At 40.5% G+C, this 15926-nt stretch overlaps 1 protein-coding gene across 1 annotated transcript in view; it reads left to right on the top strand.

Moving 5' to 3' along the window:
• LOC119698559 (opsin-5-like) overlaps nucleotides 1-11520 on the top strand; it is a 30034-nt gene extending 18514 nt beyond the window's left edge. Inside the window, exons 3-6 of the mRNA XM_038130563.1 lie at nucleotides 3834-3933; nucleotides 5266-5370; nucleotides 8282-8505; nucleotides 9165-11520. Of these exons, the coding sequence (XP_037986491.1) occupies nucleotides 3834-3933; nucleotides 5266-5370; nucleotides 8282-8505; nucleotides 9165-9605 (870 nt within the window). The 3' untranslated portion in view covers nucleotides 9606-11520. The remainder of the gene's footprint in view (nucleotides 1-3833; nucleotides 3934-5265; nucleotides 5371-8281; nucleotides 8506-9164) is intronic.
• Nucleotides 11521-15926: the final 4406 nt, after the last annotated feature.

Raw genomic sequence — 15926 nt, 5'->3', positions numbered from 1 at the left:
GTTTCTTGAAGATTGATGTAAGTGCTTTTACATTTCTTGATGTTGAATGAGGTTTATTGCCATTATCTAATTACATTATGATCTCAGAATAATCTGATTTGTATTTTAAAAAAACAGTAATTCTGAGAGAGCTTATTGTGGCAACTTTAAGTATATGATGTGGGCAAATAATCCCTGTTTGAAGTTTATGCTTTTCTTTATATATTCATTATCTCATTTTCAGTAGAAGAAAAATACAGGGTGCTGTGGTTCTGAAGGAAAGCAAATGGACTTTGGGAAATTGCAACAGATTTACCAGTTGGCCAGAGGAGGGAGTGATGCAGCCTTTTTGGCTGGTGAGATCAATGTTTTGGCCCAGAGTGAAAAGTAATAGCTATTTTGGCAATCTGCTTTTGTGCAATTAAACCTTGATTAATCCAATATTATGAACAATAGGTTATATTTTACTCTGCTTTTAATGAAGACAACCTTTATGAATCAGTGGGGATTCATAAGTTTTAAGGTAGTAAAAGTGAGGCACACCCTAGCTCACAGCTAAATATTTCATAGTGCACTGGGGATTCCTAACTCTCTCTGTGTTGAAGTAAATGAATTTGCATGCAGTAGGAGCTCTATGTATTGTGGGCTGTAAATAGTGCTCCAAGAGCATTAGTGAGATTTAAAGTCAGGCACAAGTACAAAGCAGAAAAAAACCACAATTTTTTTCTTCAGTTTTCTTAGCTTCCAGGCAGCATAAAGATAATGAGCACCTTCCATGCATATCTGTATAGCCAAGGGAGCAATGCTGGTAGAGCACTGAGAAAAAGCTTTTAAAATTGCTAATCTACTTCTGCTTCTTAATGGGCAAAAAGGAAAGCTGGTGTATTAAAATTATCATGCAATCAACTTTGTGTTTATGTCAGAATTCATTACTGCCTGTTAACACTGCTGCTACTTGATCATAATTAATAATAGGAAGGAAAAAATTGCATTAAACAAAAATGGAAGAAGTATTATGACTATGGAAGGAAGGAGCTGGCTGGGGGGTAGAATAAAAGGAAAACCAGAACTGTGTAAGGGGAAGAACATCAATCTTCCAAAGTAATGAAATGTTATTTACTATTCTAGTATTTCCTTGGCTGTCATTACATATATCTTTAAAGATGCAGAAAACAAATATCACATCTTTTTGTAACATGCAGGTATTGATCTCTGTCTACAGAAATTGGGACTATGTTAAAGCAGTTTTTCTGCTGTTACCTACTTGGGTGCCTAGCAGTTGCCTTGCTACCTACAGTCAGTGCTGTCTGTTCAAGAGCAGAAAAAGTAGCAGAGATCTTTCTTCCAAATCTAGTAGGTGTAAGCTTGAAGTAAATTGGCTATATCTAGAGGAAGATCCCTTGTTTTCTTCTGAGGACATATGTCTAAGTGACAATGATATAAAAGTGTTGCAGCATTGACAAACTTGCTGGGAAATGGTTTATGCATAGTAGGCCCTGAAAACCACTTCTTGCCAACAAAAGTTTGGGGCAAGAGTGGTCTGAGCATCATGCTCCTAAAGCAGCCTGTTGGATGGTCTCTTGTGGTTAAATGTTCCAGATGCTGCAGCTCCTATGGGCTGTTCTGCAGTTTGAGAGCTACCATTTACCTCCTTTATTCATTTCATCCAAGCTCTTGCCATCCCAGAGCTCCCTCTGCTTCACAACGTTTTCCACTGTCACTGTTCCCAAGCCACCAAGCCTGTGGCCAGCATGGGAGCAGTGATAGCTGCCCTGGGAGGCTGCTGCCACTTAGCCACTTACAATCCATTTGGCCCTGGTAACATCTCTGGTGGTAGCCCCTACACCTGCAGAAGGTCTGATGAAATGTTGGTATTAAATAGTATGCAAACAAGGTGTGGTACTGATAATGGCTCAATCCTATGAACTATGTTGATTTAGATAAAACTGCATTTTTATTTTTTTTTTAGCAAGACACCACTCCAAAGAAAACATTTAGGCTTTTCTTTCTTAGACCCACCTTCCTCCCTTGTAAGTGTGCTCAAAGGTTGTTTGAACTGATCACTTGATATAGTTGTCTCTCTTTGGTCTGACATCAAGGAGGGTAGGAGGGTGGAGGGTGAAAAAGGAGGGGAGAAAAATGGTCACATCTGCCAGTGATAAAACAAACAGATCTATTTCAGAAAAACTCCCCTGCTTTTAACATAGGCCTATGATACACAGTGAGAAGCCTGTTCTGCTCTTTTAGTATTCAATCCCATAGCTCTTTAGGCTTAATTTCAAAGTGTTTATTTGCATCCTTGTTGATTAATTTCAAAGTGTTGAATTTGCATCCTTTCTAATAACAAGTGCAATTCCTTAAGATTTTGGTCATTGTGTTTTCTGCATCTATGAAGCATCGTTAGAGCAAATGGAGAGGTGGCAGCTGTTTGCACCAATAAGGACAATGAAATGCAGAGAAATGCAGAAATACATTTACATATCCAGGTATTTCACCAACATCCACGGCACACAGCAGGCCAGATTCAGCCAAGTGCAGCTTCTAGCAAGTAGCTGAAGCATCCAAGAAAATCTGTTTTAAACATGGTTGCATTCATACACCAAGCATGAGCTGACTGTAATCAGAGTACAGGTGAGTATAGATTCTTATAGTAGCAAGCCTTGCATGTGTTTAAAATGTGGTAGGTCTGTAAAAGATGGCAATAAGAAGTATATAGAGTCAATATGAGGACACTAGTAGCAAGAAAAAGCACCAGTGACAGAAGCGGTGAAGCTGTCCTTTTTCTAACCCTTCACCCAATTTAATATACAATCTGCCAGGGTCTTAGATTTAAGCCTGGATTAAAGCCCCAGATTCAGTGCTGGGATAAACTGAATTCCGCAGGATTTGTGCCCATTCATACAAAGACAGAGTTTGTTCCTGTAGAATAATGATGTGCCTTTCCACCAAAAATTTCAGTATTTTAATGCCAAGTCACTGTCCAGAGATGCTTAATATTCCTGCTTCACTAGGTGTAAAACTGGCACCTCCAAGAGCTCCTCTGCTCTGGACAGTTTAATATATCGTTGCAAGATTCCAAAAAACTAAGGGACTGGCTGTCAGCATTTTGTCTGGATCATTTCCCAGCCACAGAGTGCTCCCTAGCAGATGGCTGCATCCATGTCCACTACACCCAACAGAACTTCCTGGTTATACCCACTCCTGAAGCTCACAGAGCTGTGGCCGTCCCGGGATGTGGCTGAGGCACTGATGCCAGCAGGAGCCATAGATCTGCACGGTTCTGCCTGTGTCACAGGGAGGGGATGAGGATCAGGGCTTCAGAAATAGCAGGAACCAGCAATACCAGACATTGAGACTCAATGTACTGCATCTATTAAGATTTTGGGGTCCAATTAAAAAAAAAAAATCTTTTTTTTTTTACTCTGCCAACCCTTCACCTACTACATTCTTCCCTCTTTGGCCTAAATTTCTTAGGATCAGTTTACATGTTTGTTCTGTATAAGCAGGGCAGCTGTATCCAGGGCATTTTTGCCTGTTCAGGGCTTTTCTTCTTTCCAGTTCAAAGTTTTTCTCCTTCATTTAACAAGTCATTTAAGGGAAGCATAGATGTAAGGGTGTGCTTGTTTGCTTATTGTATGTACATGACAGAGCACTTATATAATTTCTGAACATTTACTTGCTCACTGATCCTATAGAAGATAACTGCACCTGACATTTTGCATTTCCCTGCTAGTTGGGTTTCTAGAAAAACTTTCAAGTTCATTAACATGAAAATGACAGAAGAAATTCCAGTTGTTCTTTTCCCCCTCAACTCTCTGCAGTAACAGAACATCTTGTACTGCTTTGTTTTTCAGGTTGATGGCTTCCTGACACTTCTCTTTGGCCTGGCTAGCATTAATACCCTTACAGTGATCAGTGTGACACGCTATATCAAGGGCTGCCATCCTGAGAGAGGTAAGGAATAAAGGCAAGTCCAGCTCTGCCTTCATTGAACCTGGTGCAAATCCATGCTTCTCTCAGTCACTATTATCAGTCAGGCTGGCTATACTAAATATAAATTAAACACATTGAAAACCAGGACATAATATAGTCATTTACATTACAAACATGTTCTCATAGAATCCTTCAGGGTTGACTTCAGTAAGAGCCAAATTATTACAAATGTGCTTAGGTCACCATAGGTAAATTCATCCTTGTGCCAAAGATATCCCAGGTACTGCTGACCCTCTGTATTCCTCAAAATGTTACTCATTATAAGTTATACAAGCTCCTAAGTTATACATCCTGGTCTGGATCTCATTGAAAAATATTCACTCTTCTATGAGTTGAAGTTTGAGAAGTTTCTGGTCAGGGATCAGATCAATTTTCATGCCTTTGTTGCAAGTGGCTTGCACCATCTTTCGGGCAGGAACCTATCAATGTCTGCAGGGAAAGCATGTGTAAGTACATGGGCTGCATCAGATGAGGTTTTCTCTTTACTAGTACAAGGAGTATTTGCTGTGATAAGAACTTCTGCAGGGAGGTAATTTTTTCCACAGAAAGTTCTTGTGCAGTTTGGTGCAATGATAGACTTGTTGAAGTTAACTCCTGCTGGAGCTGATAGAGTTTGGCTGTGATGTAATCCTACATCTTCTATTCATTGCCTGTTAAGAAGTCATATTTAAAACCCACATTTTCTCTTTTGTGAAGCTCTACCACATATCCATCTGATGGTGTGCATAATTCATGTTTGAATCTCAAGTAAATTTGAGCAAGTACCCAGTACAACGTTACAGAAATGTTGAGGAAAAGAAATTGGTGGATGCATAAATATTTCCCACATAAATGAAGAAATAACCACTGTGCATGGCAACAGCAGGACAGATTATATCTTTTGTATCAAATGGTTTATACAGGCTGGGCTATCTTCTCCTTTTTAACAGGCAAAAACCTTGATGTGAGTAAGAAAATCCCCTGAATTTAGATTTATCTTGTTAATTTCTATGTAAAATACAACTGTATCCTGCATTTTACAAAATTGCAAAGCATAAGTCTAACACAGAATTCACTAATTCCACAGCACTCATTGTCTCCTGCTTAGAAAACATTCATTTCACTCTTCAGTGGGAACACGAGACTGACAGATGCTTTCAAAATCAAACTTTTCTTATGAATATGCATTTTTCTATTCTATTTTTTTTTAATAGCTGTTGTACTTATTAGTTGGTGGTATAGGAGTGCATTTGGATTTCAGAGATATGTTTGCCTTTCCAAGTACTGTTTTCTGACCCAGGCATGCCATTGCAGGTCACTGCATCAGCAACAGCAGCATGTCGGTGGCTCTGGTTCTCATTTGGGTGGCCGCTTTCTTCTGGTCCGCAGCTCCATTGCTTGGCTGGGGCAGTTATACAGGTAACAGGTATCTCTCAGTTGTACTTACTTGGCACCTTTCCACTTAACAAAGATAAACTTACCTTTCTTTCTTGCTGTTTGTGATAAACCAGACCAATTATCAGTGGAACTGAGGAAATCATTCATTGTGCGTGACGTAGGCGCAGAGCGTTGTCTGCTTTGCTATCAGCAATAAGAGATTTTTTTTGAAGATATCACAGGAAAGACTTGGACCAAGTGCATATTGCCTATGGAAAAAGAGAGGCCAGAAATACTTGGCATGATTAATCATGTGAAATAAAGAAAACTATCAAAAGACATCCTTCAAAATCTGTCAAGTTTAGGAAACTAGCAAAGAACACAAGTTCCAGCAAGTTAAACTTGAAACTATAATAAGATAAGCCAGAAAGATTTGGCAAAACAATTTGTTGAAAATATGAAAACTTACATAGCAAAGGAACTCAAAGGTGTTGGAAAGTTTGTGAGTCCAAGAAAGAATTAGGGTGCAAGATAAGGCCATATCAAAAAAGGAGGGTGAGGAAAAAAAGGGAAAAATTTGTGTAGGGAACACTGCAGAAATTCAGTGGCCAAGAAAGTAGAAAGACCAAAACATTTCTTCAAGGGGGAAAGATGGAGAAATTGCCTCAATTTAAGCCTGTAAGAATTCAACAAACCAAATATCTGGGACCAAATGGTAAAGATACAGAAGTCCCAACAACTGAAATCATGTGATGACATTGTCCAGCAGTTACCCATCTGAATTCTGTAAGCCACTTCATTCTTTGAGAAGTCATGAAATCTATGGAGACTTACTGAAGGAGCTATGTGCATATATTCTCTTATTTACTAAGTATGTAAGCTTTGAGATATCTCTGGACCCTTGAAGTATGGGTGTGAGAAAAGCAGCCATTCCTATGCTTGGTTAAATGTTCTATCTTTACAAACCAAAATATTCCCAAGATATTAGGCTCAATAGACCTTTGGTTTGAGACAAATTCAAACTGTTTATTAGACTGAGTTTTATGTCATATTTTTGCACTCTGGACTGTAATAAACTTGGTTGGTTTTGGCTGGTAATTTTCTGTGTATCTTCTGGTGATCTGTTTTCTTTTTACATTAATCCACCAGCTCTTCATTTATAGGGAGACTTCTGATGTCTGGTTTTGGCCTTAAACTGGAGCCAGGGACTTTTGGAGCAACACTACTTTGTCAGGACATTCAAGTGCCTCCATGGACTCTGTTTGAATTCAATTCCTTGACAGTGGTTTTCAAGACTGCTTCTAGGACTGCTTTCCCCTGCTGAGACTCACAGCAATTTTGAGTTACTGGGCTGTCTCTAAACACGCCTCCAGTGAGGGCACCCACAAAGATGTGGGAGCCCAGCAGCAGGCACCAGCAGAGCACAGCACATTACAGCTGGCTGCCTTGGGCCTTTCACTGCCACACAGTATCTTCAGGGGCCCCCAGGACCCCACCAATTTTTGGGAAAGCCACTTGTTTTTGTCCCTGTAGAGGGGGAAAACATAGCTCTGAATTCTGACTTGTAGAAAATATGCTGGATTTTCTTTTCCTGTCATCTGAAGGCTGGTTTCATTTTTCAGGTAAAAGTTTTCAAAAGCAGAAACCCAGAATTAAGCCAGATTTTATGGTTATATTTTTTGAATCTTGAGGTCTACTGACGAAAAAGCCAAAGGAGAGAAATATCTATTTCTATTACAGAACACATTCAGACAGCAACTTTTGGAACTTTTGGTGATAAAAATACTGAGCTCTTTTTGATTCTCATTTTGATGAGAATCACAAAAGAGATTTTAAGCTTTTGCTCATTTAATTCCTCCTGTTTAAATCTCCTATCACCTGTGAAGAATTAAGGGAATTTTTTTTCTTCAAAATTATCACTGGATATTAAGGAGAGATCTGCTGCTAAATCATGTAGTCTTCACCTGTATTGTACCTCCGGGACCTGTTAATACTTGACTTTCCTTAATTTTGATTCATGATTATTTATTTGTAATTTAATTTGTTGCCATAGCCGTCAGAAAAAAAAAAAAGCACAGCTTTTTCCACTTAAAAAGAAAAATACGCAATTCACAATCTATACAAAAACCTCTAAGGTTATAGAATTCTAGTTTTCTATGAGGATATCATTGCAAACACATCAGGAGACCTAAACAAGTCAACTGTAATTCATAAAAGTGTTCGAGCCAGAGACTACACATTGTTCCCACTGCCTTTTCCTTAAGCCCCGCTCAGCTAGTGTCTCACTCACTGTGGTAGACCCTGCAATGTGCCTGACATCATTTTTAAACATCTGCATCTCTGTGTTGCAGGATTATGTGTTTCCCATTTATCAAAAGGTCTCATATCTTTCTAAGTATTTATATGTTCTGTCTTTTCATAATCTTTATCATTAGCTGTATCAATTTAGTCTCATGGCTCACACTGCAGTAGAAGTTCCATTACCTCAAGAAGCCTCAATTTTTTTTATTTCCTGCTTAGTTATGTAAGTAGTGATTTTTTACATTTGGCATATTGTCTATGGAATGTCTTGTTATGCTGTTACAGAGCTCTTATGTACAAGATAATGTTCACGTGTGCAATATGTACAGAGTACTTATCACTCAAGGATGAAAAACATTTTTTTTTTAATAAAGTGCCACAGTTTTCTATCCTAAACCAACAGTTTGTGCATTATGGATTTACACTGGGAGTACAAACTCGACAGAATGATAATACACATTAAAATTTGTTACGGTCTAAATGGTTTTGAAAAATTGTTTATGTAGGAAGTAATGTTACGTCTCATTAAATCAGAAAGATCAATTCTGTAGTGCTTAACAGAAGAAAAATACAGCATTTTAACTAATAAATTATTTGCTCAAAAGCAGAACAATATTCTAAAAATGCTAACCAACTTATTCTTGATTTCCAGATCGCATGTATGGCACATGTGAGATAGACTGGGCAAAAGCCAACTTCTCTACAATCTACAAGTCCTACATCGTCTCCATTTTTATCTGCTGTTTTTTCCTGCCTGTCACAGTCATGGTCTTCTCATATGTGTCGATCATCAACACAGTCAAACTGAGCCATGCCTTGACAGGACTGGGTGATCCCACAGACAGACAGAGGAGAATAGAGAGGGATGTCACCAGGGTGAGTTTGGATTTCATATCAGGTGGGATTTATCTCAATGAAATCTGTCTTTCCAAAAATTGCTCTCAACTAGAACAGAAGAGAATAAAACCAATCAATTGCATTTCAGTTCTTTATAACTCTAGTGACAGAGTCTGAAGTCAGTGAAGAATACAAGGTTTGTTTAAAATTTGTACTGCATCAATTGGTTAATATTGGTGCTACATCACATTTGAAAAGTGATCTAAATATAATTGGAGTGGGTCATACAGCACAAACCCCAAAAATTTGGTTTGGCATATGCTCTTTCCTTTCAGAAGTTTCATTACTTCTGAGCATACTCAGAATTTAGAGTGGAGATTTCAGTTTACTCACTGTTAAGTCTACCTGAAACCCTCTGTATACATATAAACATATGGGAATGCAGCTATTTTTGTTCTGTTAGATGAGGCATTTCTCAACCACACCACCATGCCAAAATTCCGTATGTAGCTCCTAGGTCTTCCTGACTGCATCAAAGCAAACCATTTGCTTGTCCATATTCTCCTATAAGCCATAGCTTCAGGGCAATCCAGACCTTTCCCTTCCAGCCAAGTGTTCAAGTTACTATTCTAAGTGTTTTTCTCCCCAGATGTAGTCTTCCAAAATAGATTTAACATTATTCTTCTTCTGTCTTTTAGGTTTCTATTGTCATTTGCACAGCCTTCATTATTGCATGGTCACCATATGCCGTCATCTCTATATGGTCTGCCTATGGTCACCCTGTGCCCAACCTTACCAGCATCCTTGCCAGTTTGTTTGCTAAGTCTGCTAGTTTCTACAATCCCATTATATACTTTGGAATGAGCTCCAAATTTCGAAGGGACATTTTCATCTTGTTCCATTGTGCCAAGGAAGTCAAGGACCCTGTGAAGCTCAAACGTTTCAAAAACCTCAAACCGAAGCAGCCACAGCCTTCTCAGAAAGAAGAGAAGTATGCACCAGAAATGCACCCTGCACCAAGCCCTGATTCCGGGGTGGGAAGCCCAACCAACACCCCGCCTCCAGCAAAGAGGGAAGTGTATTTTGGTGTTTTTGATACACCATCCAATAACCCCAATATTGAATGTGATAGATTGTAAGTTTTGTGGCTGCTTAATACACACACACACACGTTGTGTTCAGGAAGACCCTCTACAGAGCATTGCTTGAGTAATTTACTGATTCCCGTTCCATCTGTTTCTTGCTATAGCACTGATGACTATACAACTCAAGCAAATCAGATGGTAAAGGGATATTTTCCTTCTATGTAGGTACAAAATGCTCCAAAGAAAATTAAAATGTGGGCAGCACACCCAGTGCCAGAAACACTTGATTTTCACATGCATGCAGGAAAAGAAAGACTGACTTCAGAAGATTAGGCATTAGCTAGCAAAATTAACTAATCATTTCCTATCCAAATTTTATCAATTCTGGACTGCATTTCCAAGTATGTCTTTTGCTCCTTAACAGTCACAGACATATATGATTGTTTTAACTCTGTGGTACTTCACAGCCATGGCTGTAGGAGAAGATTGGCCCTGCAGAGATTGCTGTGGAGCTGCTACAGCTCCAAAGGCTGCAAGGTGGTGGAAAAAGCCCTGCTCCTCCTGCAGGGTATCCAGGTGTGCCCACCTTAGGGCTCCCAGGCCACACAGGCACCTCATGGGAGTGTGTCTGATCACAGGATCAGACAATACATTGTGTTGGAAGGAACCTTATACATCAGCTCATTCCAACCCCCATGCCATGGGCAGGGGCACCTTCCACTAGACCAGGTCACTCAGAGCCCCTTCCAGCCTGGCCTCGAATGCTTCCATGGATGGAGCACCCACAGTTCCCTGGGCAACCTGTTGCAGTGTGAAGAACTTCAGTGAGGAATTTCTTCCTAATATCTAATATAAACCTACTGTCTTCCAGTTTAAAGCCTTTCCCCCTTGTCCTATCACTTGTAAAAAGTTCCTGACATCTTTCTTGTAGGCTCCCCTTTCGTTCTGGAAGGCTGCTGTGTTTCCCGAAAGCCTTCTCCAGACTAAAGAGTCCCAGGTCTCTGCCTGTCTTCATGGATCGCCTTCATAGGCCATCCCCTGGTGGCCTGTGCCTGACTCTGTGTGTGTCTATGCAAGGACTAGGAGTTGTAATTATTGAAAATACTGGTCTGGTGTTTTCTAGTCACTGTAGTCTGAGCAGTGGCTTCATATTTTCCTCATTGGATTGCAGAACTATTTCCACCCCCACTGACCTTCCTGGTGAGCAGGGCCTGACTGTGGCATTCTGATTCAGGAAAGCTAATTTAATTTTACTGATCTGTCTCCAAAGTGATTGTTTTTCTACCTTCCTCTGAAGGTGGACCAAGAGATGTACAGGTAATGAAACCAAAGCTGACTTAGGTTTTAAGAGTACTGATGAGGTGTGGCATTGGAGCTATTTACAAAATATAATCCAACACTTCACTTTTGCTTCTAAAGAAAGTGTTGTTACCTGCCTATGGGTGAAAAGTGACTTTTTTTAAACCCAACTAAGTAGCAATTAAGGATAATGATTTAAACAGCTATCCTGTAGGCCTGAATCAGTTGCCAGACTACCGGATGTTACAATATCCAGTTATATCACCAAGTTTATTTTACAGAATCAAAATGAGAAGGTATGTTTTCATAATTCCCCATCTTGTAAATTAACTGCACACTCTATGTTAGCCATGGAAATTGCGGGTTCATTTAGTGCCATTTGCAACTTAAACAGGGAAAAAATAAAAAAGAAAAAACAGCAACACTCTTTGCTAACCTCTGGTGTTTACGAACTTTTGAAATCTTGCTGTCTGGGTGTGCTGAAATGCAGTTGTTTTGCAAAAATATGCTCTTCCAGATGCATTTCTTGGAAAAGTTGCTAAGAGAGCCCACCTCCATTCCCCTCCCTTACTCTGTTTGTTTTGAGAAAAATAATCTGTGTTTTGACGTTAAAAACAAATAAACAATATATAAGCAGCACTGGGGAACTGTGCTGTCTTTCATGGCCATAGATCTGAACTACAAGAGTCTTCATTTTTGTGGAAAAAAATTTGGATATGGTTGCTATTTCATTACCATAAATAATTAAAAGCAAATGAGTAAATAGTTTTCTTCCAGATAGAAGTGCGTGCTGTAACTGCAGAAATAGATGAAATTGATTAGTGAGAAATCCTGTACCAGCTGGATAAAGCCAGGCTGGGCTAACCAAAGCTAGCACACTGTTTTGAAAGCTGCTAAGTGTAGCACAAAACCCACCTTAGTAAGCATGATGGACTGAGACTCCTCACTGCTGACAGTGCTTAGATTTTGCTCCACAGAGAGGCAGCAGTGCCATGCAGCCCTGTTGCATTCCCAGAGACACCCACAGCCACAGGTGTGCCAGACACCTGCCCAGAGGCACTCTGTGACTGTAGGTGCCAGCCTGGCTTGTCATCTCTATTTCTGCTAATTTACAGATACCTAGAGAAAATTGCAAAAATGCTGTTGATCTGCAGGATTCAGACTTGGACATAGAAAGGTGTGGAACAGGCGAGGAGGAAGGCAGAGCACGAGACCATTTCCACAACTGTCCCCAAACTCCAGCTGAAATCTCTAGTAGTTCATACACCATTGAGCACATATGGTGGGGTTAGACTGGGGGAAGAGGAGGGAATAAAAAAAAAAAAAAAAGCCATAATAGGAGCAGAGCAGAGGAAAAATATAAAAGGGGGGAAACCAGATGAGCAGGGGAGCAAGAGGACAGGAGTCAAAGGATATGTACCTGCTGAAAGACAACTAGAAACAGACAGCACAGAAAAAGCCTTTACTGTACTGCCCAAGACCTCTCTCCTACAAGGCCTAAAGCTCCAGTCCTTTGTGGATACATGGTGATACCACAGGATTGCACAGCTGTAGAGCAGACCAGCTGGTTTCACAGGTTTCACAGAGTGTCTTTGCAGACACTAGCCTGTGCTTCAGATTCAGCAACAGCTGGAGCACATATGTCAAGTTAATCAAGTAAAAAAATCTTCCAGCCCTAAAGCATCAGTGCCCTGTAGCTGCACCCACAACACCAGCAAGGGGCTAAAGGCAGAAAAAAGGTCCAGAATCCATTACTGGAGTGCATGTAAGGGAATGCACATCAGCATTTTAAGTGTGGGAATCAACACAAATCCATTTGTAAAACACTTTTCCTGTGTCCTGGACTTCCTCCCCTTGTCTCTGGTCCCTCATGTGCCCAAACAAGGCTGGTCCCTGCTGCTGCTGCATCCACAGCCTGCTGAGCCAATGCTGCCACTCAGGAAGGAGGAAAGAGCTTGGTGACCTGAGACAGGCAGCAAGGGGTACGTATGCTGGAAAGGGTGTGAGGTTTCATGACTTTTACTTAGCAAGAATGAAGAACAAACAACATAGTCCCAGAGTCAAATCACTTTTCCCCATAACCTTGCTGCTCCTCACAGCCTCAGATTCTCAGATTTTCTTTTACAGCTGGTGATTTTTAGCAGCAGAGATTTGAGAAGGCTGTTGTCTTGACTGATATTCTTGTGGAAAGGAGGCTCCTCTGGAAAACTGCAGGTTTGAAAGCTCTCCATCTGAGATGGTCTTACAAGGGAGGTCCTATTTCAATGTGGTTTGTATTGAATGGCTTAGTGCCAGCCTGCACAAATGAGATCTCATGTCTATTGCTAGTGTCCAAATGGTCTCTTGTCATGAGATAGGAGAACAATATTTAGGTCTCTCTCCCGTTGGCATAGAAATTCCGGCCTGTAGGCTCCTTCTGTCTCTCTTGATCAGCCCTGGATTCTACTGTGAGATTTTGTAATTGTTGGGGTTGTTTTCATGTATGGCACACCAAAACAATAGCACCTCTGACAGAAGGTAGTAGGCCAACCAATTCTACCATTTTTGAAGGATGCTGTCAGCATTTTCTGGCTTGTTCCAGCAGGATCTGAGACAGAGATCTTATCCTAGATGCAAGTAAGCCACCCCAAATTTCCTTGCTAGTTGTTCATTTTCCACTTCTGTAATCGTAGCCTTTTTGACATTGCTGAAACACCCTGGCAAAAATGATGTGCATAATGAAGTCACCTTGAAAAATGCTTGAAGCCCTTAAGTCAACCTTTAAATTATGCCTTTAGCTACTCTACATATTAATCTCCAACCATTTTCCAACTGTTTTGATTAGCTATTGATTAGTACACTCAGCAGGTGAGTTCCTAATGGCTACATAATTCGTGTGTATCAAAATCTCATCAGATCTTACTTGATTACTTCTTATTATCAATATTATTCATAAATATCAACACATCAGTATTATACCAAAATCACAGCAGTTATTAATCATGAAGTGCAGTTATTAATACTCACATGTACAACCTGGCCTTGCAAGTGGATTACCAACATCCCTGTCACAGACACAACCCTTTCACTGGGGCTACAGAGTTCAAACAATTAAGTTAATTCAGGATTACTTCTATTCAACTTCCACATTTAAAAATAGCCTCTTCTGGACTGGGGAGAGGAAAAAAATTTATGGTAATCCTGTGTTTATTTATGCCAAGAAAACCTCTTGGGCCTACATTTCCCCTGCTAGCATTTTTGCCAAGCTGAAAACCCTTCAGGATGTTGGCACATTGAAATACATAAGAGCATTTCTTAATAGCTTTGACATTCCTAATGCAAACATGAATAACTTGAGTGTGTAGTTGGAGAGAGTGGGATAGCCTACTCCAGTCCAGTCCCTGTTCTCAGTGCTGTTGTGCATTTTTATCTAATGACTCATGTAAAAGTATCTCTTGTAGCAGAGACCAGAAAACAAGAAACCCTTCATCCCCCCTTAAGACAGTGATTTTATTACAGTGTGAACTTGCACCCCCTTGCTGGCTCTCTCTTCACCCCACAAGTTTTTCATTCTTGGCTGCACAGACTGACACAAGAAGAGAGATCCAAAGTGTGCCCATCCAAGCATGGCCCATGGTTTAGCACTTTCCTCAGAGGAGACAGATAGAGACAAAACCCTTTCCTGAGGACAGGGTTCAACGAGAACATTGTTCTACTGCTACCCTGGTGAATAGTTTCACCTTGGGCACTAACAAAAAGGGTCGGTAACACAGCCTTGGCTCTGTTTTCAAAACACCCTGGGAAACCAGATATTCTTGCAATGCTGTGTTTGTCCCTCTGCCTACCTCTCAAATTGATGAGGGCATGGAGTCCAAACCTTCTTAGTAAATCAACAAATGCAGAGGATTTTTGCAAGCGCTTCAGGAACTCTGCAGACCAAAGTGAAGGTGCCTGCAGGGTAAATTGGCTCTGTGGTTTGTTTTGGTCTGGAGTGCCTAATACCCATCTGCAGTAAAGACTCCCTAATCCCTTCCTGCATTGATGGTGAAGGAATATGAAAAGCTACAATCTTGTGCAGTTGGGGAAAAAAACCTGTAAGGTCCTCATGACCAGCGTATATTCCTGCTTCCTGGGAGATGGCAACCAGGTGATTCCAGATGCAGCAGGCTAAAACTGAAAACGTGTTCTCCAGAAGAATGGAGTAAGGGTACTCGTGGATACAAATATCCACAGATCCTGCAAGGAACTTTGTGCCTGGAAGACTCTTGAAGAGCTTCATATACCCAGACTCAGATTAAAAGAGGTAAGTGAATTGCATTGAGTGCAGGAGAGAGCAGAAGCTTGTCCCAGGATTTTCTTTATAGTTTTGAGTACCAACATAGGTATTTAACACATATTTCTTAAAGGACTTTCTTTTCTGGGTTGGATTAGTTCTGTATCATCATAAAAGAGAAGCACAACTGAAAATGTCTTGGTCTGCAGGAGAAGCACAAGAATAAATATAAGATTCAAAGACTGTCCAATAGTACTAGAGTAGGAACACTGATCAATAAGAAAATTACTAAATGAAATTTAATAAGCCTATTGCTAATAGAGAAAACAGGGCCACACTGAATAATAAAAATAAAAAAAGAACTACCAGCTGTCTGTGCCAATAATCATCTTCTTTGATGCTCAGTGAATGAGACAAAAGCCCTCTGGGGATAACAAACATACAGCATTTAATTATGTAATAGGATGTAACCTAGTAAAAGGAGAGTGGAAGGACTTAAAAAATCACTGCAATAAATACTCTCCCTGGCTGATATCTGACAGCCTTCTGTAGCCTTTGACACTGTACACCAGCCAGCCTGGCTGCTGGAAAGAACCACTGCTAGAGCAAATCTGGGATGGTCCTGGAGGGTGTGGCCAGAGGCACCTCTGCTGGGTCCAGCACAAGGTCACTGCAAGCTGCCCGAGCACAAGGCACCTCTGCGTGTCACAGCTGCCACAGTATTTGCAAAACAGAGTGTGAAGTCAAGAATAATGTCTGGCAGCACAAGTGAGAGCATGAGCATCTCTTTGTGATGTGACCTGGCAAAGCCTTATCATGTGCCA

The sequence above is a fragment of the Motacilla alba genome, chromosome 3 (genome assembly GCF_015832195.1).
Source record: "Motacilla alba alba isolate MOTALB_02 chromosome 3, Motacilla_alba_V1.0_pri, whole genome shotgun sequence".
Classification (NCBI taxonomy): Eukaryota; Metazoa; Chordata; class Aves; order Passeriformes; family Motacillidae; genus Motacilla; species Motacilla alba.
The sequence above is the reverse complement of the archived record's forward strand: the minus strand, read 5'-3'. Positions and strand labels throughout refer to the sequence as shown.